The sequence below is a fragment of the Petromyzon marinus genome, chromosome 49 (assembly GCF_048934315.1).
Source record: "Petromyzon marinus isolate PM22_M1 ecotype Great Lakes invasive population chromosome 49, UKy_Petmar_22M1.pri1.0, whole genome shotgun sequence".
In the NCBI taxonomy this organism is placed as follows: Eukaryota; Metazoa; Chordata; class Hyperoartia; order Petromyzontiformes; family Petromyzontidae; genus Petromyzon; species Petromyzon marinus.
The window spans coordinates 4170862-4198660 of record NC_133715.1 but is presented as its reverse complement, the minus strand read 5'-3'; the positions used below and the strand labels follow the sequence as shown (position 1 = coordinate 4198660).

The window sequence follows — 27799 nt, the reverse complement described above, 5'->3', positions numbered from 1 at the left end:
CTCGTTATCCGAGTCCATGTCCTCTTTTCATCCTTTTAAAAGGAAATCCAAAATGGGTGCACATTTAAATATCTCGATGCATGAACGCCAATGGCCGAAGATGAAATTGGTGATTAAGGCGTTTCATCTAAACCGCTGCTTGCACTGAAGTGGCGTTCAATGTACCATGGCAGCTGCAATTCAGTCCAAGGGGAACAAACGGAGTCAGAATTCCATTGTGCCCAAAAGCAGCAGTAGCAGGAAGACCCGAGTTCATGAACGGGACCAACACTTGGCGATTGACTGCCAAATGTTTTCTCCATACACAAAATCGCATGCCAACTCGGCGCACCAATTGGACGCTGCTCTGAGCATTCCCGCTGGACAGGGTGAACACACCAGCCATGGCACATACAGACCCCTGCCAAAGGAACGTGTAAGTTCCTTCACTGGCTCAAATGAGCACCCACCCAACACTTCATTCGTGGCGAGGCGCTAACTTTGGAGAGTTGCGAAGCTTAAGTTTTATTCGAGGCCGAGACATTGTGCATTAAATTACACTGTTTGCTTTAACATGCGTCATGTGCACAGTGTTATAACGTCAGAATGTTTCCGGTGTGCATACTCGGTGCAGCGCTAGTATCATCTTGCCTCCATGTTAATAAACACAAAAAACCGGACCACCTTTGTCCCACTGCCTTCTGAAAAAATACAGCAAACACGTTGGGCAAATGGCCTTTTCTTTTTGAACAGATGGGGAGGCCAGAACATTGTGGACTATAGTTTGGGGATTATCGGCTTTGTTCAAACTGTGCAGTATTTAAGGCACTGCAAAGCAGATCAATCACAAGCGAGAGAGACCAGTCCTCCCCCTGCCTTCAGACTTGGCCTCGAACCAACGCTATGCATCTACAACGCTTGCACCCTTGCCAGTTTGCGCTCCATTGCTCCGACCTGGACCCTGCTCGTGTCCAACACTAAGCATCGCAAGTGGCTTTCCACGTGCCTTGTCAACGATGCATCGAGCTGTCCCGACTTCGTCACCAATGTATATTACGTTGAACTTCTTTCGCACCGGACGTAGCCAACCGTGCGAATCGAAATTTCACCGTGCCATGGCTGCACTGCTGTTCCTCAAGAGTGCCTCCTCCGGACATGGCAGTCTGGGATTATTCGAGCGCGAAATCAACCAGATGTTCTGGCTTAACCTCACAAGGCGGTTGAGTGTCAACAATGGATCCGAATCAAACCTTGACCATCCGAGTAACAAATAAAGACTAAACTTAAAACTCGTCCATTCTGAAGGGCTCACAGTTTGAGAAGGGGGAATGTATGTATGCTGAACTTCTTTCATACCGTACGTAGCCAACCATGATAACCGGGAGGTGCGGGGAAGGACAAACAAGAAAAACAAGGTTTGTTCTCATCGATGAAACAAAATGCAAAGGCAACCTCTTAAATAAGCGGTATAAGGGCCAGAGCGGTTCTCCCAGGGAGCTGTATGGAATCTAGGCAAAGATGAAAAAACCCAAACCTGGAGTTTTATATATTTGTCCATACTGGAGCGTTGAGGCACCAGCAATAGATTGACACGATTATGAAAACTATCCTTTTTTTATTAGGGCAGGTGTGGAGCATGAAATCTTCACAAACGGATTCAGCGCAGCCTCAAAGGGAGAAGTCTAACAACCAGGTGAAATTTAGCAAGCACGCAAATGTTCGCTGCCGCTTCTAACGCAAGCGAGTTTTTTTTTTTTTCCGGACCGGGGTTTGCGTGTCGAGTATTTCCTTTCTCGCGGGCGTTTGCCGCGCACTGCTTGTGGGCCCATCTTCAAAGAGGTGGATGTGAAGATGGCCCCCCGCAAGCGGTGCGTGGTGGCGCAAGCCTGAGAGAATTAAGTTGGCTCAACACGCAGTCCAAACCAGCAATCTAAACTTGGTGAGGGTTGAGAGGGGGGGTGTGTGGGCTCCACAAAGAAATGTTTCGAAGCAGAATCTCGCTGCATTCACGACCTCCCTGTGACTCCCGCGTGCTTCGAAGCTCAGCTGAACTTTGCTTTTGAAAAATCCATCTCGGGGTGTTGCTCCATGAATCTGCAATTAAAAAACAAAAAACGTACGCATGTTCAACTTTATTTCGCACACCGTACTTAAGCCGACCGCACTAATAGGAGGTGCGGACAATTGCACGTAAATTTAATTCGGGACAAACATTTGTACGCGTACTGTGTCGTCATGTGTTTTTATTTTATATATATTCACATTCGTGTTAAGTTTTTCTGTGCAATCACCAATTATTGATGATTTGTGGCATTCGACTAGTGTCATACCACAATGGAGCATTCTTTTGTAACTTCCCAAAAGGGGCCTCTCTTATGTTAGTGGACGACCGTTGAAGATGATACCACAGAACAATTTCTCAGTTCCTTCGTCCCAACACCAAAGTATGTGGTTGCCGCATGCCAAGCATGTGAGATATTATGTACATTTTTCACCCTCAGATCTCACGAGGACATGAGCTGAACGATGTGATTGGTAGTTTTGTGACGTCATTGGTGATTGGGCTTTAACTATCAACTTTGCAAGGTGGTCAGTATATTGAATTCCAGCAAGCAGGTTGCCAATCTAATACGTTGTTGTTCGCTTATGAGTGGGCCTTCTATGGGCATTGTGGCTTTGTCCCGTACACAAATGACTCAAAGAATTGGCCAATGCAGGGAACTCCCGAGGATTCAGCAATGCTTTCCTGGACAAAAACACGAACCAAAATAAAACTCTGCGGTTTAACTACAGATAACTTCCCAGAATTAAACCCAGGCTCTGAGAGGTACTGGTCAGAGCTGACGGTCATGTGACCCCCACGAGTGAGAAACCGCGCCCCCTTCACTCACTTCTTTAAGATGTCTTGTTTCTTCTGATCTTCAGAAGTGGGGAGGCCCATGGCTTTTTGACGCTGGTCGTACATCATTTTCTCCACCATGCTGCGCGTTTCTCCATCCAAATCGGACAGCTGCACATAAAACAATACGGATTTCTAAGCACAGGGCGTTTATTTAAATGTCTCAGCAACTCGAGCGCCTCATGCCACATTTCATCCCGGGGGGGGACCCTGTCCTTGCGCGACACAATGCTAACAACACGGCACCAATACTTGCATTAGCCCGTCAGTAAGGGACGATGTAACCATGTTGGTTTTTCCCAATGAAACAACTTGCAAGTCATTAATCAAATTTGGATCCTGTCACAGCGGCCCACTCTTTTTCGAATTACTTCACGGGATATTTAACTTCGACCGCGACGCAGATGGCGCGTTATGTTTAATTCGCCGGCAGGTGTTTACCAGTGCGGCGCCGGCCCAGAACGACGAACCTCTGCAACAAGCGGTGTACCCAGAGATTACTGCTTGGCCATGTCCCCCAGCCGCAAAAGAAATATTCAACGTCATCCCTCCTAAGTTCCGTTTGTACAGCTTACTCTTCTTGACAAAGTGCAGTTGGGCTCCTGCCATTGTTTTAATTAGGGCACCAGGTAGCAAAGGGCAACAAACACAGCCACGAGTAGAAATCAATGTGTCACCAGGATTGTAACACTAGACCATGCTCACGATCTTGATACACAACAGTGCAGTAAATACACAATCAACGCACCTTTGAGTTTTCGGGATTAACTTTACGCGTGTTGATTTCGGGGTCCGAGACAACTAAGCGGCTCCACCATTCCATTTTGTTGATCTGCAACAGCGCAGGGGGAAGAGAAGATTAACACGACAAGAAAACATTGTGCGACATAAGCAAAGACACAGCTCCCCCCCCCGCACCGTACAGAGGTGCAAACCGAGCTGCATATACATATGTCAGAGCAAGTGCTGCTGCAGAGTACCCAGTAAGAACTGGAAGGTAGGAGAGATTGGCTCTGGCCAACACCACACGTGCGCCCAGCCAGTGATATTCGCGCTGAATGTTGTACATCGGCAAACACGCTATATGTACGTGGGATATTCCGCATTTTTAGATGAAGCTGAAAAATGGGCCTAGCTCGGGGATCGGCAATCTGCGTCTCATGCATTCACACGGCTCTTGAAATATTGAGTTTTACCAAAATTAGAAAATATTGGCTGCTCTATTATTTTGGTTGCGGACCCCTTGCCTAGCTAAAGCGTTTCAGATATTATACTCTTTGGTTTTATTCAGTAAAGTCACGTAGGTAAAACGAATTAAAATAAAATAAACAATTAAAACACGACGTTTCGGAGGCAACGCAAGCTTCCGTCTTCAGGTGGGACCAGTCGCAGCCCAAATCGCTGCACCAAGATATTATTTGTGTTTCGGATTGATCTGAAATGACGTGTCCTATTTTGTCACTTCCATGCTTTCCCCCGTCAATAGTGGAGTCACGTGGGACGTCACGCTTGTAATCACGAAGACACGTTCAAGTATCCATGTAAGTGATCCAACGACCCAAACATCCGAAACTGCCCTTAAATTCGAAATTTTACATCTGAATTTCATACCCAATCGCCATCAAATGCCGCTGACATTCAAGGTCAAGGATTGAACCGGGGTGGAATTTTTTTTTTTTACCACCAGGTAAGGCCCACTAAGCTATATTAGCTGTTTTTAAGAAGTGACTTAGCCATGAATGATAGTTAAAGTAGTTTTGGAGCTTTCGTGACTGCAGAAATTACTCTTTGGTTCTTTCGGTAAAGTCACACATTATTTAATTTATTTTTCTTTCAACGTGACTTGACCGAAATAATCTAAGAGTTAAACAAAGTAGCTTATCACGTGTATATTCATAGCAGCAAAATACTCCCATAAACGCATGTTTCTAAACGTGGGGGGCGGGGGGAAACTGGAGGACCCGGAGAAAAATCCACGCAACCATGGGTAGAACACGCAAACTCCAAATATACATCAGGCGCCAGGGTCGAGATGGAACCCACAAACCTCCTTCATACCAGGCAAGGGAGTTAACATCTCGCCGCCGTAGCGCCCCGTGGAAGCGATCGCCGTGCAGCTCGCGATTCTCACGGCCCGGGTGGGGGGGTGGTGGGTGGGGGGGTGGTGGGTGGGGGGGGTGGTGGGTGGGGGGGTGGTGGGTGGCAACACGCACCTTCTCCAGGTGCACGGTGACGGTGCTGCCGTCCTCCAGGAGCCAGCTGCTCTCCTCCACTTTCACGTCGGCCTGCAGCTCGCCGTCCACGATGGGCGGCTGCCCCTTGAGCCCCACGCGCAGATGGCGCCGTGCGATCTCCACCACCACGTCACGACCTTTCGCCCGGAAGTTCGCCTTCAGTGGCAAAACAATCTGTCACGGAGAAACCGATTTTAGTTATTTAATAGCCATCCCCCCCCCCCCCCCCCGTTTAACTGAACGGGATATTTTTGTTTGTTTGTTTATAGCCAATTAGCCCCTTTCCCGTTGCACGTGCCGCTGCCAACGCACGTACATCGACCTCCGACAGAGTCTGCGTCCAGCGGTAGTTGGCCAGGTCGGCGCCGTTGCCAACGTTCGGCTTCAGCTTGCCCTTGTCCTTCTCATCCTCTTCCTCGTCCTCCTTATCGGGAGCTGGCTCCACCTGCGAAAGACAAAGATGACCCCACGTATGGCCTTTAACAAACTGCTGGGGAAAGCGCTTGTTAGCGAGCACCTAATTAAGGCCGACACGGGCTCACGAGGAAGTGTGTGGCTAACATTGTTCCCGGCAGCCTGCTACCCCGACGCTGATGTTTACACACCGCATTAGACTCATAACATGTTTAAATATTCCCCACTGTTATTGGTCGTGAGCGGAAATCGAACTCTGTTGACCGGGTTTGTAAGCGCAATGCGCTTACGACTACGCTACTGCTCTCCACCTCCGCCCGCATACACACACATGCCGGAAACACATGTTATTTTCCATAACTTTTAACTCGGCCTATGACCATCCTTCCAGGGTTGTGTCCTATGGATATAATCGCTCCCCGTCATAGGTTTACAGACTAATATTTGTTCCGTTACACACGGTGTGTGTGTGTGTGTATATATTTACGAGTAAACCGTTGGTGCATTTACACGTGTCATCGATACTTCGATCGATGTCGCTAAAAAGCCTATTTGTCAAGAGCGACATGCGAAGCCCTCAACACAGCACCGCCGAGCGACGCGTAAACAAACACCCTTTGTTATCGTCACCTTTGCTGGAGCCTCTTCTCTGTCGCCGGCTTTTTCCGCACTCTCCTGGCCATTCTTTTGCCGCTCCTTTTTCTGCGACGCACGCACATGCGGGGTGGGGGGGGGGGGAAATGTCAGGGCGCGTGAATCTTCTTTCCTCCAGAAAACTGGATTTTAAATCCCGAAGGTTCCCAAAAAAAACGTTGAGAAATTGAAAAATTTATTGGGGCAGGGGGAATTTACCGGCCATGGTCAAAATGTAAACATTTGTGGAAAAGGCTGAAATTAATTTAGTATTAGGAATAGCAAATGGCTGCCTCGTAACCATACATTACAACACCAAGTGTCATTTTGACCCATAACCTTAAATATATTGTAGGGGAAGAAGATTTTTGTTTTCTTTAGAACTGCTTTTTGTGCTTAATTTGTTGTCGTCCTTCCCCACACTTCCAATTAACACGGTTGGCCACGGACTGTGTGAAAGAAGCTCAACAAGCACACAAATCTGGTGTCCCCCCTGTTCATAATTTCCACCGTCTCCCCGTGATCGTGGTGGTGGCTGGGATGACAAAGCTCCTGCGCGAGTGTTTCCGGCGTCAAGAGGAGGCGGCGCTGGCCGGGGAGCGTCAAGGGCAGCAGATAAATTCGGTCATGATCGAGACATGCGGAGAGAGGGAAACGGTCATAAGCTGACATTTTGGATGGTATCAATCTCCACCGATACCTCAAGTGCCATTTTTGCAAAGTGTTAGTGCAGCAATACAATGTATGAGGCATCAAGACTCTGCGCTTTATTTGGCGACGGAGGCAAATCCTTTCGCACCACGGCTGATCCAGCTTCTGAATGTGTGGTGTTTTTTTTTAGATTAGCAGGGGTAGTCCATTCATACGGAGTGACGCGTTCAATTGCCCTCAATTCCCTTTCCAGCGCAGCGAGTGAAGCCTTCTGCTGTGGCATCGTCAACGCAAGAGGCGGTCAATCAATCAATCTTTATTTTTACGTGCCAATATCACCCTCAACAAAGTAGGCATCAGTGCACATTACACACGTATGTTGGACTTCATTGACACTGTACATAGCCAACCGTGCTAAGCGGAGGTATTATTGCAGTAATGCTCTTGTTTTTTTGTCAGGGATGCGTTCCCGAAAGGTGCGACGATGAACATCGAAACGACGTGGATCAAAGCGATGTACAGGGTAGGTGATGGAGGTGAAGGCTGAGAGGCGACGGATACGGGAGAGGACGGACAATGATGCTGTCAGCGACGTAAGCGCGGGGTTGAGGGGACGCATAGGGGCATAGAGAATGAAAAAATAAACCCGTCACCGTATGACAGAAACGCAAATTGTAATAGTTGAAGATACTAAAACATGGTTTCATATCGCAGTGTTTATTTCAAAGCGGAGGCTTCAAAACTCATTCAAAAGCACGTTAAAGCAACTGCCTCTTGCGAAAGATATTCCAATTGTTTCCAGGAGGAAACACAATGGATAAAAATGCAACCAACGTGCTTATAAAGGTAGTAAACCAAGTTTCTCACATTAACATCATGCTAATCCCTCACATTAACATAGCCACTTCCGTGCCCTCGTCCAGGAGGCCGCTCTCCTCCTATCTTACAGTTACATGCTAATTTCTCACATTAACATCACTAGCCCCGACAACTTCTTTATGACCCTTGAGCTATACCCATTTCAAACCTTTTAAAACAGTCTGCCTCAGCAGCAGACCATGCTTTCCCACCTGATGATGGATGCTTGTGTTGCACCCGAAATGTCGTGATTAATTGTATTTTATACCTACCACGTGACTTTACCGAAAGAACCAAAGAGTATGGATCCCTGCAGTCACGTAAAGCTTCAAAATCAAGATGAAACCAAGTTTATTGACTTGATACCAATAATCATATTCATGAAAAAATTCCTTTGATATAATAATACAATAAGAACTATAATTATACAAATTTTGATTTAAAGCTTTCGTGACTGCAGTAATTCATATTATTAGCTCTTTCAGTAAAGTCACGTTGAAGGAAAACAATAAAATAATAAAATATATATATAACAATTAAAATTCTCACGACGTTTCGACCATAACACAAACGGTCGTCATCAGGTGTGAAAAAAACAACCTGATGACGACCGTTTGTGTTATGGTCGAAACGTCGTGATAATTTATTGTTTATATATATTTTATTATTTCCCTTCAACGTGACTTTACCGAAAGAGCTAAGAATATAATTATATAATTTCAAAAGGGATTCAAAGTGATGTCTGTAAGGGGAATTATCATGAACTAAACGATTTCTTCTTAGGATTTCCACATTGCAGTGTTTATGAATTAAATGACATTCCCATGCTTCCTTCTTTGTCTGCCACTCCATCATCAGTTTTGAGCACTAGCCATCATCCCTTCTTAAGACGATGAGTCCACTTGTGCATTTCCTCTAATCCATGCGCGTTCCGTTTTACATCTCTCAGTGTAATGCCAGGTATTCACATTTCCATGCTTCTTTGTGCATTTATAAATTTTTTGTAAAAAAAAATGCGTCAATGCTAATTTTTATTTTGATCTAAATGCTGCAGCAAATCATCTTCCGAAACAATGACTTTTCATCACCAGGTTCTGCTTTCCGAAAGCACTCTCACCTGTGCATGTATGTTGAACTTCTTTCGCACTGTAGATAGGCAACTATGCGAAACCGAGGTGCTGCTATTACCTGCCTCATAATTTCATCATTTTGACCGGTGTTCACATTCAAACGGTCCGAGGTATGCGTATCGTGCTGCGCTTTTCATTTGCGTTCTTCCGACAGATTTACACCTGTCAAAAGAACTGGTTGATTGTGCGTGACTATTGCTTCGCTCATTTACCATGGGTACTAGAATTTGCGGTGTTCTATTGCTATTGAATATTTATACGAGTAAGAAACTCAAGAGCTTGAAATATTTTGCCCAATTATATTCATGCCTTTTGTTTCATTAAATCCAGTTTCAGGAAACATCCTCCAATGTCGGTGTGAATTATTTTGGCGAAACTTGCCACCTTGCCCGATTTCCCTTTGTAATACGCATTTTGTCCTTTTCTCATGCATCTAAAAGTAGCCGTCCAATTTATGTTTTTTTTTTACTTTTAAACATTGTCATGGTTTGATCGTGGCATGGCAAATAGCCAATGGAAAACCAGCCGTACCTTAAGACCCCCGCACTAGTTTGGGGCGTGCCAGTGAAAAAAGGGCTATGGAGGTACGTGTTGCTGGTGCAAAGATCCTAGAACTTTTGCAGCGTATCGGGGATTATGAGCATAGAAATACATGTTCCCAAGCTAACAGCCTACATACATGGCTGTCTTTTAGTATGATGCTTAAATCTTATTTCTGCCTATGAGAAAGGGCAAAAACGATAACAGGATGTAATACATAACATCCAGTCATCTCAAAATAACTTCCTTTTAATTTCTACCATGGCAATTTAAATTAGCTCAAATGGGACTCGGCACTCTGCCCCTTTCCAACAGCACAACAACCATCATTCATGGTCATTTCTTTAAATCGTGGAGAGACTGGACCCCCGTCACAGAAACACTGAGTTTCCACTACTCTGGAAAAAGAACAATGACCGCTTCTGATTTCCCCGGACTCAGCACATAACCTTGGGCACGAGGCAGACCACTGACCAACTGTGACCTAACCTAATGTTAATGAAAGTAAAATAAACACCACGATACCAGGGCCTCCTGGAGGATTCCCAACTGCTATGTGTCCTTGTCAACGGCAGCGCAACAAACAGGCTCTCAACTATAAGTATAGAGCGCGTTGAAAGACGGCCAAATGCACAACATTCAACACTGCTCTCCGAGACGGAGAACACCTTTTTTAAAAATCAATAATATAATTGGGTGAAAGGTTAGCTAAGTGTTGGGCTGTCGCGTCATAGAAATGCCACCAGGAATCGGCTGATAACAGATTAGGAGTCGAAGTTCAAAGCAACAGAGAAATAAAATTAAATCAATAAGTTTGCTGTGGAGAAGACTTGAGAGCCACAGTTTCAAAGGGTTTTTTTTAAGGTCACGTAATTACAGTAAAACAAAGACATAAACAGGCTGTGAAAATGTATTTATCATTTTAAAAAATCTGAAGGTTTGTTTTTAATGATAAAAGAACACATGATCAGCTCATGTGACTTTCTCCAGTCCCATCCGAGAGGTCCTCTGGGCAGGTGAAGTTGGGTTGGCTGGGTCATGCAGCCCTCTCCATACCCAAGCCACTTCTAGTTGACGGGATAGAGGGGGCTAAACGGGAGTGGCATGGGCCGAAGAGATGAGCTGATGTGATACAGGAGAATGTTGAGCTGGGCGGACTTGCCACAATGACTGGTACCGCTGTGTCAAGACCGGCCTCTCTGAAGGAGGCTCATGAAGGATGCTATTTGCAAGGCTGGAGACATTCGCCCTCCAGCAACAATAGGATGGCGGAGAAACACTCACAACAATGAGCATCGGGTGGCTAAATAGCAGCAAGGTGGCAGTCAGGAGCACTGGTGGCACATCTGCCAGTCATTTCGATTGACCTCTTAACACCTGGGTATGTGCCGTAAGCTACTGCCAGTGAGCCTTCGACACTTCACGGGGCCTCAAAGCACACCTATCGTGGCACAAATGCTGTTGTAGCATCACCGTCCACTTTGTGGGGGACGGTGGTTGCGTTCACGTGCGTCCGACCTAGCTCTCACCTGGTCGATCTCACGCTGGATCCTCTGCGCCTCCTCGTCCGTCACCTCCTGTATGCGGGGCTCCTTAGCCTGCGCATCGTCCAGCTGCTCCTGCTGCTGCCGCCGCCGCGTGCGCTCCTCTGCGTCGCGGCGCTGCCGCTCCTCGCGTTCCCGCGCGCGTTCACGCTCCCCGGCCAGCGCCGCCTTCTCATGACGCCGGAAACACTCGAGCAGGAGCTGTGCCACCCCATCCACCACCACGAGCACGGGGAGACGGTGGAGATTAACAACAGGGCGAGACACCAGATTTGCACGTATGTTGAACTTCTTTCGCACCGAACGTAGCCAACCGTGCTAATCGGAGGTGTGGGGAAGGGCAACAAACTAAACACACAAAGCAGTTCATATTCTTAGTTTTTTCGGTAAAGTCACGTTGAAGAGAAACAACAGAATAACAAAATATATATAAAACAATAAAAAATTCTGACGACGTTTCGACCATAACTCAAACTCACCGTTTGAGTTAAACTCACCGTTTGAGTTATGGTCGAAACGTCGTGAGAATTTTTTATTGTTTTATATATATTTTGTTATTCTGTTGTTTCTCTTCAACGTGACTTTACCGAAAAAACTAAGAATATGAATTACTGCAGTCACGAAAGCTTTAAATCAAAACACAAAGCAGTTGTTAAGAAATTACTTTTCAATTTAGACTTTAAAATGCATAACTCCAGTGGACTCCTAAAATTTGAAGAGCGTTCCAGTCGGCCGCAGAAGCACATCTGAAAGCACGCCATGCCGTGACCATCTTTGTTCGATGGCTAGCCAAAAGCCACTGCGAGGATGACCGGAGTTTGCGTGATGGTTCATGCTCCTTGACGAGATCAGCAAAGTATTGTGGTTCATTTGTGGCAAGCACTTTGTGTGTAATGAGTGCGGCCATATCATGTAATATTGCGTATGGTAACATGTACAGGAGATTTTACACTGAAGCCTGCCAATTCAGCTTGTGCTCAAAAGGCAGTCCTCAAAATGTTATGAATCTCTCGCGTTGAGCTCCACTGCAACTCCAGTTTTGAGGCCACTAAAGTAGAGCATGCTCCATTAATCTTTTGAACAGGAGTTAAATGGCTGTATGAGCCATTCAAAAATACGAAGGAGACAGCATCATTACAGCGATGCCCAGCTACTCCTGACGCAATCATCGAGATCAACCAAACCAACAATGCAACATGACAGTTATTTCTCTATAACATCAGTCACACGAAGATTAAATAAAACTCTTTAATTGACTCAACTCAGCCACACATTTTCTTCCAATTAATATCCTGCAAATGTGTTGATTCACCAATTTATCTTTTGTGAACTCAATTAAATAAATCCAGGGCCAAGTGGGAACATTTAATCACACCCACAACTGTCACCACAAACCCATCATTAAAAACAGCCCGGCACAGCTTTGAAGTGAAATCGTAAAATAATTATCGCAGGATTGTGAAGTCATTAAGCGAGCCGTCTTAGTCACCACATAATTTATTCAGTGATGTGATGTGCAGCCTGTGAGAGTAAGGGACTGCAGTGCAGTGGTGGCGTCAGTGCTGTAAGCCACACGTGACATCTGTTCTCCTTTGTTATCAATCGCTCAGCACAGGCGCCAAAGCCCCATAAGACTCAGCGAACAGCAACAAACAGCACTACTGAAGGTGTAATAGATGACAATGGGGAAAAACATTTCATAAGATTTTTTCTCTCGTCGCTCTTCTGAATATAGCTCGCTCCTGTAGCGATCAATATTACTGCATTAACACGTTGGCTTTCGCGACCAATATCATAGTCAAGGCTTTTTAGCATAGATCGTGTAAATATGTCATTAAACCTGCCACCACCCGACACAGCCAATACGTAAGATGTGTCACGTAAACAGAACATGCCAATTCGTTGCGAGTGTACATTTACAATGTTGTGGATTTGCTCTCCAACACACGGTGTGCTGTACTAGTGTAGTGGATACAAATCGGAGGGAGACTTCTCTCTGGAGGCAACACGTCTATTTAACAATAAACGATACAGAACATGAAGGGGATACGGCCCCTTCCACCCGCTACCCTAGGGATGTACGTCCTCCTCAATGGCGTGCCCTATACACTGGGGACTAGCCACTATAGAGTCCTCTGGCTATCGGGGTCTAGGGAGGCTACACTGACCCGACCCAGCCAAGGTCCTCGGCTCCAACTCCCAGGTCTTCAGGGTAGCTCTTCAATCTTCAAGTGGACAACTGCCGGTCCCGTTCAGGGGTCCGGCTTTTATACCCAGTCCCGGCTTACTCCGCCCCTAGCCACTCCTCCCTTCTGGAACCTTCTAGAGGGGCTTGGAGTGTAACGTCATCCCCCAGCCCCCTCTTGGGAGTATGCACCTCTGGTCACGATCCTCCCTGGGTGTTACCTTGGCCCAACGGCCCGACTCATCTGAATCAGCCTCTCTTCCGCCCCCTTGTTGACACGGGGCCGTTACTACAGGCTACGAGTAGTGGCGATCGCACACAGCGCTCAACAATGCCTCTAATTGTCATGTTCCGTTTACGTGAAAAGCCTCACTAATTGGATGTCGGGTGGTGGCGGGTTTAACGACACATTTATATTTACACGATCTAACCCCCAAAAAAACTATATTATGAATACTCTTTGGTTATTTCGGTAAAGTCACGTATGTATAATATAAAATCAATTTTTCTACCTACGTGACTTTACCGAAAGAATCAAAGAGTATGGATTCCTGCAGTCACGAAAGCTTCAAATCAAGATATATTTTGAATATTACATGTTTGTGGCACACAGGCTGTGCGTACATTTGTCATGCTGCCCCGCAAAGGAGAAAAACGCGTGGACGACACTGGATAAAATTGTTAAAACTCGTGGACGACACTGGATTGTTGTTAAAACTCGTGGACGACACTGGATAAAATTGTTCAAACGCGTGGACGACACTGGATTGTTATTTTTCGATTTAAAGCTTTCGTGACTGCAATGATTCATCTTCTTTGGTTCTTTCGGTAAAGTCACGTAGAATGAGAATAAAATAATAAATTGATAAAATAAAATAACACAATAATATTCTCACGACGTTTCGGCCACAACACAAGCGGCCTTCATCAGGTGAAGGGACGAGACTGTCTGGTAGGACAGCGCTGGAGTTGTCCTACCAGACAGTCTCGTCCCTTCACCTGATGAAGGCCGCTTGTGTTGTGGCCGAAACGTCGTGAGAATATTATTGTGTTATTTTATTTTATCAATTTATTATTTTATTCTCATTCTACGTGACTTTACCGAAAGAACCAAAGAAGATGGATTGTTATTGTTAAAACGCGTGGACGACACTGGATTGTTGTTGTTAAAACGCGTGGACGACACTGGAGTGTTGTTGTTAAAACGTGTGGACGACACTGGATTGTTGTTTGCCTCTCACCTTCTCAGCAGCCGCTTTCTCTCCACCGACAAAGAAGTCAGTTTTTCGTCTCAAAAAACTAAAAATGGTGTCCAACATCTGCAACAACAGTAGAACAGAGCAGGCATTGACAAAAGACACGTTCATTATATACTGATCACTACTAAAACTTCACTATTTTTGCTATCTTACAAGGCAAGGCCCATTGAGCTATATAGACCGGGGCTGTCACAAATGATAGCGCTCAACGAAGTGGCGTTATCGCGTGGACATTTATCGCAAGCCAAATACTCTAATCGCACGTTTCTAAACGTGGAGGGGAAAAACCGAAGAACATTTTTAAAAAAAAAAACACGCGACCACAGGGAGAGAGACACGCAAACTCCAACTATACAGCAGCAGCAGCAGGAGTCGGGGTCGAGCCCACGGCCTCCTGTATACCTGGCGAGGGAGTCAACATCTCCTAGACACCGCGGTGCCCCCCACCCCCCAACGTGATCATTGATGAACGCAGCGGTCCCAGAAATTGGACATGTGTGCAAACCATTGTCAGTAAAGCCTTCAATGGGTAACACTTATCTTCGGGGTATACAGGATACACCATTCTAGATTTGAAGTTTTCGTGACAGCAAATACTCTTTGGTTCTTTCGGTAAAGTCACGTAGGTAAAAATTAAATTAAACAAAATTGAAAACTAAATTAAATCACAATTGAGTTGTTTTCAATTTTGTTTTATTTTATTTATTTTTTACCTACGTGACTTTACCGAAAGAACCAAAGAGTAAGGATACACCATGTTGACTGATTCACTTTAAATAACGTGATCTCTCTCTCTCCATCTTCGTCTCTCTCCCGCTCCCCGTCATCACCCTTGGCATTATCTGCGCCCCACAGCTCATAGCCAGCGAACAGTTTTATTGTTACTGATGTAAATGGTTTCAGTTAATAATGTAATCTCCATATATAAAAGGCAAAGTTGTGGCATGCAACAAACTTGAAATGCAAAAATTATAAAAATACACTTTTGTGGGTTTTTTCTTTGGGGGGGGGGGGCTCAATAATGCATTTTTTTTTGCACGGCAAGTGAGCTGTGACGTCAAATCTGTCACGTGACCCGCGCACGTGGAAGCGTAACGCATTGCAGTGTAGTGGTTAGCGCGCTGTGTGGAAGCGTAACGCATTGTAGTGTAGTGGATAGCGCGCTGTGTGGAAGCGTAACGCATTGTAGTGTAGTGGATAGCGCGCTGTCTGTGTGTGGAAGCGTAACGCATTGTAGTGTAGTGGTTAGCACGCTGTGTGGAAGCGTAACGCATTGTAGTGTAGTGGTGAGCACGCTGTCTGTGTGTGGACGCGTGACGCATTGTAGTGCAGTGGTTAGCGCGCTGTCTGTGTGTGGAAGCGTAACGCATTGTAGTGTAGTGGTTAGCGCGCTGTCTGTGTGTGTATGTGTCTGTGTATGTGTCTGTGTCTGTCTGTGCGTCTGTCTGTGTATATGTCTGTATGTGTCTGTGTGTGTGTCTGTCTGTGTGTGTGTCTGTGTGCGTCTGTGTATGTGTCTGTGTGTGTGTCTGTGCGTCTGTCTGTGTATATGTCTGTGTGTGTCTGTGTATGTGTCTGTGTGTATGTCTGTGTGTGTATGTCTGTGTGTGTATGTCTGTGTGTGTATGTCTGTGTATGTCTGTGTATGTGTCTGTGTGTGTGTCTGTCTGTGTGTATGTCTTTATGTGTCTGTGTGGAAGCCTAACGCATTGCAGTGTATTGGTTAGCGCGCCGATGCTACGAAACTCGACGACCCGAGTTCGATTCCCGCTCCTGGGCCCGCCCCTAGGTCGACTCAGCCTCAAAACGACTAACTTCTGGGGAGAGACAAAGGCGGCCACGCGTGGTGAATCCGGGCGGTAAAGCTAGTCCATTTATAACACCCCAGGGGGTTTGTCTGGCGAGCTGCAACTCCCGTTGAGGCCACTAGCGCAGCCCAATGCTCCCAGAAATATAACTGTGTGACCATTTGGCCAAGTCATTGCGATACCGTATTGTACAATTCCACGTTGTATACGTTAACACGACCGTTACAAAGTCAATACGTTAATACCGTGAATTAAAAATTGTAAATTATGATCGACAATCGACTTGGGAGCAAGCTATGAAATCCACCAACTACGGATTCGCGAATGTGAACCGCGGAATAATCGAGAAGCTTTCGCGATCTCTGTGGTCGTCGTTTTCCTCTGCGAACCGTCGAACGTTCCAGGACGCGTAGCGCCGTGTAATGCAGAAGCACGGACGAATGCCTCGGCGCGCGTGGATCGCAAACACGGGGGGCAAAAAAGTTGACAACGACGAGGTGAGGCGTTAGGGCCGTAGACATGCATTCTTGTCGGAGCGCATCTACACTGGGGAATTCACTACGCGGCTGCAGGGCGCGTGGCCACCGCCGCCTCCTCCTCTCACTCGACAACCTCCTCATCTCTAGTCTTCCCCCTCGTCGTCTCACCACCACCACCACCTCCTCCTCACCTGCTGCACGCCGCCCTCGTGCTGCTGCGCCATGGCCAGTAGGATGCCATCGAACCGCTCCTCGTCGCTCGCCGCCATGACGACCACGCGCTTCCTTCACCCCGGATGCACAAAGAAGACACCACGCCCATTCTCCTTCCTCTTCCAGAAGACGAAGCGGCGTTCGGGTGATCTCCACCGCCTTCCCGTCTTCCGGTAGACGGCACGGCGTTCAGGTGCTCTGTTATTCTACAGAAGGTGGCACAGGGGTTCATTTGCACTGCCGGCTTCCCCTTTCAGAAAATGACAGAGGGGTTAATTTGCTCCACCCTCTTCTTCTTCTTCCAGAAGACATCGCAAAGTTCAGTAGCTCTCCATCTCCCCCTTCCGGAAGAGGGCACCGTCTTCTCACGAGCCCAACAGTCAGGCACGTGACGTTGTTTTCTCAACTAAAATTAATTAACCCCTCCCAGTGCCCTCTTATTCAACGGTTTTACTGAACTCGACTCCAATGTTTGTCGTGGTCAAATCTTGTAATCAAAATTTTGTCTACTTCCTGTTGTCCAATCAATTTAAAATTTTGCACACGTACTCAGATCCGGTGACGATGCATGCCTGTATCAAAATCGACATCAATTAATAAATTAATTCGCTACTTTAAAGCAATTGACATTTTGTATGGACGACTTATTACAGACCAATTTAGATTTTATTGGTCACCCCGTGCCCTTATAAATCTCAGCGTTCATCCTACAAAGTCCCATCACAAGGGAGAAACACAAATAGACAAAAAACGTTGCCCGTATTGAAACGGCTGTACGCCACATGGACCTGAAAACTCAATTTCCCTGTACAAGAATACGGGGTAAACCGTATGGGTTGACAGGTCATGTCTCGTTCAAGTGGTTACAGAAAGTACGTCGGGAGTTTCAGTTCAGAAGTCCCTCCAACCCCTGTTCGAACTGTTCAGTCCGGTCCCAAAGAGGTGGATAGGGTTCACGTAGTTTGTCCAAAACCTCGGCCACCAGTGATGAGCCTGGCACGGTGGCCAGCCAGGGTCTCGCCCCTGAAAGCAGGTGGCCCTACGGCTCCCCCGACGACAAGAAAGCTACTGCTGGAGGGTGTCACTCGGACTCTTCCGGTGACTTATCGGCCAAGTGGCGTCGCCTCCCAAGGTCGGGCGGTAGCTTCAGTGTCGCCTCGGTGAGGCTCGCTGCGTTTCTCACCATCGCCGTAACTCGGTGGCGAGATGTTAACTACCTCACCTGGTATGGAGGTAGGTCGTGGGTTCAATCCCGACCCTGACGCCTGTGTATTTGGTGTATGCATCTTCGCCCCGTGAGCTCGTGGATTTTTCTCCGGGTCCTCCGGGTTTTTTCACTCCACATTTAGAAACATGCATTTAGAGTATTTGGCTGAAGTCCACTCCACTCCCGTGGCTTCCTGTGCTGGCGTGATGCCGTGACGATCCGGAAGTACAAGATCATGGAAAATTTCACTCTGTTGCTCCATCAAGACATAACGGAAACCCCACGCCCAAGACTTATATCCAGGAAGCTTTTCTGGATACGCGCCTCCGCTGTGGCAGCTGCAAATAAAGACACCGGCACTCGATGGTCTGAAGGGTGGGCGGCTACGAACATCATTGAGGACCCGACCGTGGATGTACCAGGACTCTCTCTCTCTCACGCCGGCTGTGGACCACACTGAGCTGCGCTCGGACGAAGCTTCGGAGATGTGATGCGTACACGTTCCATAAATGGAAAATGTTATATTCACCAATCTGCGACTGTAGCAAAGCCCAAACCATCAAACACATCACCAACGAGTGCGCCATCTATGCACACCCTGGCGGTATCGCTGCGACTGCCGCCTTGGATTTATTGAAGGACCTTAAAATTCAACTATGACATCGATACAAACTGTTGCCTATGTAGTGAGTTCAACTGAGTTGCAGACGTACTTCTTGATAGCAACCTATGGTGGTGGGCCACCAGGCTAACTGCACTAATTACACTGGAACTACCTACGATGGACCGGACCCTAGCTTGGGTCCCGGTCCACGTGTTGGTGACTCTTGTAGGACATAGAACGAAGATTCTTCAGGATGAACAACAGCAGCTGGTCCCTCTCAAAAACCCGGCTTATATCCTCTGCCGCGTGGCTGGCTCCGCCCTTAGCCACGACCACCTTCTCGAACCCTCGATCAGGATCTCGACCCTGACACGTGACCACCCCTAGCCCCCACCTAGGGCTCCTGTGTAGACTTTACCGGTCACGTGTCCTCTAGGGTCAACCAGAGTGCCATGACCTCTAGTAACCCCATTCCCTTGGCCCGCACCCTGACACCCCATCCTGTAGCGGTCGGCACTGCACGCAGAGCGTGGTGCCATCCAGCACTGCCAGTCAGTGCTCACCGAGCCCCTCTAGGGCCGGTACTGCACCCACATCCACGTGGTGCCTGCAAGCCGTGCCTCTCTAGAGCCTGCATTACACGGTGACATCCGCGATGTCACGACACTTACATGCCATAGGAAAGAAGGGTATTTGCCTATTAATTTTCGCATAAGCCACTTCGTTGAGCTGTCATTTGTGGCCAGGTCGCATCTGAAAAAGAGCTATATAGCTCAGTGGGCCTTACCTGGTAAAATAAAAAACGTTTTAGTTTATAGTTTAACTCTACTTGAGGTCAACCTGTACTACGACTCAGGGTAGAACTCTCCGCAGCGGAGTGACTCACAACCCCCCTCCTCTACACCAAGGACCAGGGGCCATGGTCACTGCTGGGCCTCGTTTCTCCATGGCGATTCCCTGCCGTCTGGAACGTGGCCATCGTCCTCACTGCACGTTTGTAGCAGCAGCGTTCAATCCACTCCGACTTTTAAGAGACACTTAAAAGGCCCCCACCCCTCTCACCTGGCTTTGGAGCGTCACCATGAGCTTGGCTCCGCGCCTCAGAGTAACAGTCATTTATGTCCGTGGAATATCGCATGCATTACAATTTGCACTTTTTTTTTCAAACGATACGGCCCAGTCCTACAACACAGGCCATATGAAGGGCTCAAACTAGGACCTGACCGCCTGCTCACAAACCCTTCGCTTTATTTTTAGGGCTCGGCTGCTTCCGAAAGGAGCCACAAACACACCGTTTACCAGCTTGGATTCTGTGGCCAGATAAGCAACTCTTTTTTGTGGTTCTGATGAAACGGCAACACGTATACAATGCTGTTTTGATAAAAGTCCGAGTCTTTCTGCTGAGCTGAGCAAAAAAGCGACACTCCTCTCCGCTGGTGGCCACGAGCCAGTGGTGGAGATTCCTCGTTCCTGCGAGTTCGTTCATTGTCTGGAGGTCGTTATCGGCACTCGGTGATTCCTCTGGCAGTTGTTTTCCAGTTCTCAAGGTGTAGGCATTCCCCTTTCTATGTTATCAACCCCTCAGTAATCTTCTTTACTCTGACCTCGAGTTAATTACCCTTACATTTAACACAGCATGACCAATATTTCCGTGTTGTCTCCATGTCATCTAGTTACAAGCCATACATATTTTTAACTTCCTCAGGATTTATTATGTTTAAGAAGCTATCTGGGCGTCCTGTTTGGACCGGCACAAAAAGGTTGCTTTCAGTCAACAAAATTCGCAGCAAACGCCCCTCCAGCACAACATCGCCATCTCTTGCGAAAACCTGGCAGGACCCTCCTGAAAAAGAGTCACGAGACTCGGTGCGAGGCTTCCTGGATAAACAAGCGTAATAATAAAACAACACAAAAATTCACACGATTTATAATTTTGTGTTCCATGTCTGTTTTCATTAAGGAACCAGGACTCACATCGATAAAGTGCGATCGGGAATACTTGTTAAACCGTACGTTTGCACAAGAGATAAAAAAAATTCCAACTTGCCTTCCCATAAAATCTATGGGGAGGGAAACGCTTTCTTTACTTCTTATTAATTTTTATTTACTACTTTTCGTATACTATTTCTGCGTGGTTGCAATTTATTTTGCTCAGTCGGTGATAGCCACTGAGGTCGTGACGGGTTTCCTTTCTCATTCCTGTTGTCCCATGCCCCCTGTATCGTTTTCGATCTGTTGTAATGTGCCCTCATGCCTACTTTATTGAGGGTGATATTGGCACGTATAATAATAATTCATTCATTCATGATCAGCAGTGCCAAAGCTGATCTTGTCATCCACAGCCTTCTTTGAATCTACTGCTTCCACCATTGTTTATTATGCATGATCCAAGAAAATGGAATTCAATAGCAGTTTTACTCCCTGCTACAATGTTTGGATGCTTATTACTTCCAACCTCCATGACTTGCCTTTGCCACACTCGTAAACAGCGCCGCGATCTCAACTAGGCACTTTCACTCTAGATCAGGTCTTGGATTTTACGACCGTTTGTCGTTTGTGTATCGTACATAGTCGCGACCTGGACAGCACGATCAGATCTGGGCACGTTTCATATTCGGTAGATTCATCTTTCAACGCTTCTCACTAACATGCCCCTCGCCACACCTATTCAACTTGGACCGACGCTGTCTGTGCAAAACAATTATCTCGATTATATCATCAGTACGTTAATTAACAACAGCAAACGACTTCCTTGGTGCAATAAAATGTCTCGTTGGGAGAAAAAAAAAAAACGTATTATCTCAGATGAGCAATTGCGCACCGGCTCCTGGGACAGCGCCGTTCCTTCCGCGCGCGGTTCCTCCGCCCGCTAGCACAGCGGCACCGCCGCCCGCTAGCTGCGTTTCACCTTGCCTGCCGGCGCTCTGCTCGGCGTAACCGCCGTCGCGACCAGGGCGCACGCCGCCCCCAGCGCCGCGGGGGCGGCCGCGCCCCCGCGGTGCTGTGCCGCCCCCCCCAGCGCGGGCGCCAGCACCCTGGCGGCCGACGTCACGGCCTGGCCCAGCCCGAGGGTGGCCCCCGCGCCGCCCGCGCCGGCGACGCGCAGCTGGCCCTCCGTGAGGACGACGCGGCCCACGGCGCTCGACACAGATAGGACCACGGCGCAGGCGGCGGCTCCCGGCAGCCCGGCCGCCCCGGTCGCCAACGCCAGCATGGCGGTGGCCGCCGCCGCGCACGTGACCCGCAGCGTCGCCTCCGGGGAGGGGCCGGCGTCGTAGACGCGGGCGAGCGATGAGGTGGCGGCGCCGGCGGCCGCCGAGAGCGAGACGAGCGCCCCCACGAGACGGGGAGGCGCGTCGTGGCGCGTGCGAAGCCACGACGCGAATGCACCGTGGTGCAGCAGGTACGCGCACGACATGAGGAAGCGCGCAGCGTGCAGGCACCGCCCGCGGGATGCCCGCTGCGACGGGTTCTCCTCCTCATCGTCGTCAGGGACAGGCGTCTCGGTGCCGTGCACCTGATCGTCGTCCCGACGAGCCGGAGCGTCGTGCGGCAGCGCGGTTTCCGCAAGGTGTTTGGCGGCTTTAGCCGAGGTCTGCACCGCTTGCCCAGTCTCGGGGTCGGGTAGGAAGAGGTAGACGATGCCTGAGCAAACGTGGGAAATGAAAGTTATTCGGCTGCAATCGAATATGAACGTGCGATGGGCACAAATTATTTTACCCAACGGCAGCGGTGGAGGCGCGCCTACAGCCGACGCCGTGATGCGTTACCTGCGTTGATGAGAAACAGCGCCGCACACAGGAAGGAGAGGGCGGCGAACCCCCCTGGCTGCTCGGCGATGAGCCCCGCGCACGCCGGGCCCACGACGAACCCCAGGCCGCTCACGGCGTTGAACCTCCCGAGCAGCACGGGCCTTCGCTCGCCCGGCGCCGACACAGACAACAGCCCCCGGCTCAGAGACTGCGTGTGCTTAGACACACCTGTGTGTGTGTGTGCGTGTGCGTGCGCGTGTAGAGATCAGCACAGTGTGGGGAGCAGTATTGCAGCCGTTAGCGCGCTGCGCAACAAACTAGGCTGCCCGAGTTCAATTGCCGCTCCAGGCCAACACCAGTGATGATTATCTGAATCGGTCCTGGGCCTCCCCTTGGTCAACTCAGCCTTAAATGACTGCCTGGTGCAGTGTGTAAACATCACCACTAAGGAGACAAAGGCGTGTGGTGCTGGCCACCCACCCCGTTGTGTGTCGTGCTGACCTTCATAGGCGCTCGCTAACAGCAATTTCCTCCAACAATCTGCTAAGACTATATGGGGGATGTTTGTCCTTTGATCAACACAGTGGCAACAGGAAATGGTGCACGGCTCAGACATGCCTATGTGTCTAAGCCCAACACAGCGATGTGAACGTCCAGCATGGGAATTTAAATGGACGGATTTTCTGGGTACGTTCATCCTGCTGCGATGAACAAATATCAATGGGGTTGCCTTAATTTGTCTTTTCAAGTCATTGGGTATTTTTCACTAAACCCTTAAGAATCCTAAATATGACTTAGGTACTTTAAATGTTACCAGTTTTTGACCTTTCAAAAACGATCTTCCTAGCTCAATGGACCTGAGCCCAAAATAATTTACCGACCAACGCTTCGAGGATTTGCAATTATTCATTAACAAGGATCCAATGCCTAAGCGTGGTCTCGGTAGCTACTGCTGGTCGTGTTGTGCCCATTACAACCCACAGCCGCTCCAGTAGTCATCGCTTCGATGGCCTCTCTCTTCCCACAGCACAGCTATACCCAAACCAGCTCAAGCCTCCCATAAATCACACGCGACTTCTTTGTGGCCACCCCCACTCTGAATCCCTCCGCTCTCTCCGCCGCCCCCTATGAAACCCAGATGCTGCTCCCTGCAGCAGCTTCTTCCTAAATAGCCTCGTCTCCCCTGAGCCTTCGGTTCCGTTTCTCCATTCCCTCACTGGCACATGCACTACCAGAACTCAGAATTTCGGTAGAGGTGAGGCTTTCCTGGGTAAAAGCCAATGGAGCATATAAACAAAGCACTTTAACCCGTAGTAGGCTTTCGCAACAGATATTCGTAATGGAGGGTTTTCTTTGGGCTAGGTCGTGTAAATATAAATGTGTCGTGAAACCCGCTACCACCCGACAAAGCCAATTAGTAAGGTTTGTCACGTAAACAAAACGTGCCAATTAGTTACTAGTTCAGCACACCGGCTGTGTGTTGGAGAATGAACCCACAACATTTACAACGCAGCACGACGTTTCGGCGGTAATCACAACAACCAGCCTCGTCAGGCGAGGTACTGCACGCACCTGTTGGTTGGTCATCACAGGAAGCTGTAACCGTGGCGGGCGGGGATAATGGCAAGGGCATCACTGACCTAACACCGCCCTCGCGATGGACATCCCCACCGGGCTGCTTGCCAGGCCTTGTATGAAGTATCCCGTGGCGGAGGACAAGAGGCACAGCACCAGGCAGCGGCGACGGCAGCCGGGCACGTCGCTCCATCTGCCCTGCACACAGTTCCACGCACAGAGATAAAGATCCCCCCCCCCCCACCCCCGTGTATCCTTAAACAGACCGCTAGGGCAAGTGCTGTCAGTGAGCACATATTGAGAGCAAAATGGCACACGCGCGGGTGATTGGCAAAGACCATGCCCGGCCGCCTTTGTCTCCCTAGTGGCAAGGTTTACACATTGTGATTGGTTAAGATGATTTTCACTGGTTTTCCCGTGAGTGAAAATTTAACTCGGGTTGCTGGGTTCCGAGTGCATCGTGATAACCACTGCTCCACCACTCTCCGCACAAAGACATAGACTGAAAACGCATTTAAAGAGAACTGCTCTTTGTATTTAGTTTGTTTTCCTTCCCCCGCACCTCCGATTATCACGGTTGGCTAAGTACGGTGCGAAAGGAGTTCAACATATATTACATACATATATACACACGCACACAGATCACTCAATGAACACCCTCACCGCTGACTCATACAGAGGCCCGGGATTAAGTGATATTGGCAAACACATTCAGGCCAGCACAGCACATGGCAGGGTGATGTGGACAGGTTCAGATACCACTTGCCAACTGATGTTCGTCGGAGCCAGAAATCAATCCCAAAGTTGTTAGCGGGGTGCCAGCACAATTGGGATTGCAGTCACAGACACACATACAAAACACACGAGCTTGCAAACTAAAGACATTGCTCACCACAATGGGGCTGGAGAAGAGCTGGAGGAATCCGTACACGGACCCTGAAAATGCACCACGGGCGACACGTACACACGACGGGCTGTCATTTTTTTTTTTGCGTCGGCAAAGGGGCAGCCATGCAATTTACTTGCTCGCACCTTTGCTGGCGGAAGGAGCACCCCTAAAAGAAGGTGTGCTCTGGAGCTGCCCTCGTAGTTAGTAATTTGGCCTACTCTTCCACGCTGGCCAGACATCCTTGGAGGAGGTGGGAGTTACCCACACTTTACACCGCCACACGAGAACTGCCGATCGACTCACTGTGGTGAACCGTTTACACTGCAGGGTGCAACAGAGGTTTCTCCGATTAGATAGAATGCATATAAAAATGTCGTTAAACCTGTCACCACACGACACAGCCAATTAGTAACGTTTGTCATGGAAACAAAACGTGCTAATTAGTTACTGGAGCACAACCATGTGTGGAGAGTAAACCCACAACAGTAAAAGTTTTGTTTACGTGGTGGCGGGTTTAAAGACACATTTATATTTACGTGATATAACCCAAAAACACATTTATTATGGATATTGGTAGGTGAAAGCCTAGTACGTGTTAAACTGCACACAGGTGTTTGGGATGAAATTAAGAAAAGCTTGCACCGTTGTTTGGACTGGCGACCTCTGGATCGCAAGAGTGGTGGCAGCATCCCACAATTATTTTGTACGGTACTCATATTTGAATTCTAAGTGCCAATGTCGAGGTCTGCTGGCCAGGACAAGAGGGCTTCAGAATGAGATAACGTGGCTCTGCGCTACACTGCGAGTAGGCTTCTGCAAGCCAGGGAGTTGCGATCTCTATATACGTACGTATGTATGTTGAACTTCTTTCACACCGTACGTAGCCAACCATGACAGTGTCGCCGCAGTTTAACCCATTTCTGAACAGCAGAGTGCTGCACGGTGCAGTGAAGACCATTGAAGGGTAACGGAGCAGAACAGAAAATTCAGCGTAGAAAGGACCAAGTGCCCCCTGTTCGAACGAGCAATGTGGGGCAGCGCTCATCTCTGAGAGTCATCCTGAGCCAGTGGTGTCAATTCCACATTGTCATGACAAGGCCAGCCCATGGAGGGATCATTGGCTGAGTCGACTCAAGCGCCCCCAGTCACGGTGCCACCTAGCCAGACAGTGCAGTGTAGTACAGCGTAGTGCAGCGTGTTACACTGTGATGGAGCGTAGTGTGTGATGTAACTAGTGCAGTGTTCTTCATTGCAAGGCCCTCGCACCACTGGCGGCCCCTGGTGGCCTTGAGTGCGGCCGCTGACGTGCGGCCCCCAACAATACACAACATATCATCATCGTCGTGCTGCTGTCATACCCCAATGGTTTCAAACGGGTGGCGGCCCTCACACACTGATGATGTCTCATCGACGAAAGTGCCCCCCCCCCCTCCCCCCTGAAAATTAGGGAAGAACACGGCTCTAGTGTGATGCAGTGTGAGTTGGGGGTGCAGTGCAGTGTGGTGCAGTGCAGTGTGGTGCAGTGCAGTGTGATGTGGCGCAGTGATGAAGCAGCGTGGCGCGTGACGCTGTACCCAGCAGCCCTGCCACGAGGTGGCTCGCCCCCAGCTGCGTGGTGAGGTGGTGATGCAGCAACGGCACCACCAGACTCACGCCAAACAGATCCTGCAAGAACGGAGGAATTCGGTGAATGGGTCAGTCTCTTCGGCATTAACAGAATAGGGTGTGTAACGTGCTATGAAGTAAGGGCTATTTGCCGATACGTCACCTATATCAAACATCGCTTTTCTTTTAAAGCCACAAGCAGGATTATTGACGAGTGTGTCATTATTCTAACACCGTTACAATATACCAATTCAGGGTATCGCTACTCATTCTGCCCAGCTTAATTTTTTTGTTGTAATTTAATCGCAAGAAGTGACATTGATTGGTAATTATACTCACGATGCAGTATTTAACAAAACGTACAATATCGCGGATTTAATATCGTTGGCGCGATATATGGCATTGTAACATCGCGATATATCGAGATCGCCGTCACTTTATAACCGTCACGACACTTTATATAACCGTCACGACACTTTATAACCGTCACGACACTTGACGCGCGTGACGTCACAACGCATCGGGTTGCCGTGACGACATCGCGCATGGCAACCCGCGCTTCCGGCACGCGTGACGTCACCGCGCACGTCACCACCACATTTCCCCCGCCGCAACCCCCTCTCGAGCCGCGGGAGCGTCTCACCAAGAACCCGATGCTGTTGATGAGCGCGAAGAGCGGCGGCACGGCGTGTGCCGCGCGTCGCACGCGGCTCACGGCCTCGCGGGGCCGCGACCTCGGGTGGGCTGCCGACATCGTCCCGGTGGGGAGGCCTGAGAGGGGGGGGGGGGGTCCAGAGCCCTCAGCGCGCGCCGCCTCACCCTCACCTCCCGTGCCGCCTGGTGCCGGCGCGCGCTCATTGGCCGCGCGAGGAGCACGTGGCCTCGTCACGGGGACATGTCAAAATATCTTGGCAGTTCGGCATCGGGTTTATGTCCATAATAATAATAGGAGTTTTTTTAATGGTGTAGATCGAGCTAAGAGGATGTCCATAAATGACGTCACGCGATTTTGGACGATTTTTTAACCCCCGTCACACGGCGTCACAAAAAGTCAGACCCCCCCCCTCAAATATGACGTCACAAAGCTCTGCCCCCCCCAAAAAAAATAAAACATGCTTCAAATCGCTTTACACTATTGTCATTGTAGTACGTATTTAATGTGGCGCTGCACCCTGATGTTGTAAGAGAAAACATTTATTTAAAAAGTATACTTAAGTAAGTAGAACGTGTTATCTATTTATTTAAAGTTGCGCATTTCGATGTGACGTCACATTTCTCACCCCCCCCCCCCACCTCGTCACACATCGTCACAAATGTCTGACCCCCCCACCAGGTGCGTGA

The 27799-nt window shown here is 48.6% G+C and overlaps 2 protein-coding genes across 2 annotated transcripts; both read right to left on the bottom strand.

Annotated features, from left to right (window-relative positions):
- Positions 1-479: 479 nt before the first annotated feature.
- Positions 480-16963, bottom strand: NUDC (nuclear distribution C, dynein complex regulator). The gene is made up of 9 exons (XM_032972536.2): positions 16805-16963; positions 14309-14386; positions 10868-11083; positions 6157-6228; positions 5429-5557; positions 5092-5286; positions 3627-3710; positions 2871-2989; positions 480-2073 (listed from the first exon to the last, which is right to left on the bottom strand). Exons 1-9 carry the CDS (start codon positions 16880-16882, stop codon positions 2022-2024), a joined length of 1023 nt encoding a protein of 340 aa, XP_032828427.1. The 5' UTR covers positions 16883-16963; the 3' UTR covers positions 480-2021.
- A 3605-nt stretch (positions 16964-20568) lies between these two features.
- Positions 20569-27308, bottom strand: SLC67A2 (solute carrier family 67 member 2). The gene is made up of 6 exons (XM_032972767.2): positions 27102-27308; positions 26428-26518; positions 24857-24900; positions 24030-24162; positions 22408-22617; positions 20569-22282 (listed from the first exon to the last, which is right to left on the bottom strand). The coding sequence occupies exons 1-6, from the start codon at positions 27210-27212 to the stop codon at positions 21531-21533; spliced, it is 1341 nt and encodes a 446-aa protein (XP_032828658.2). The 5' UTR covers positions 27213-27308; the 3' UTR covers positions 20569-21530.
- Positions 27309-27799: the final 491 nt, after the last annotated feature.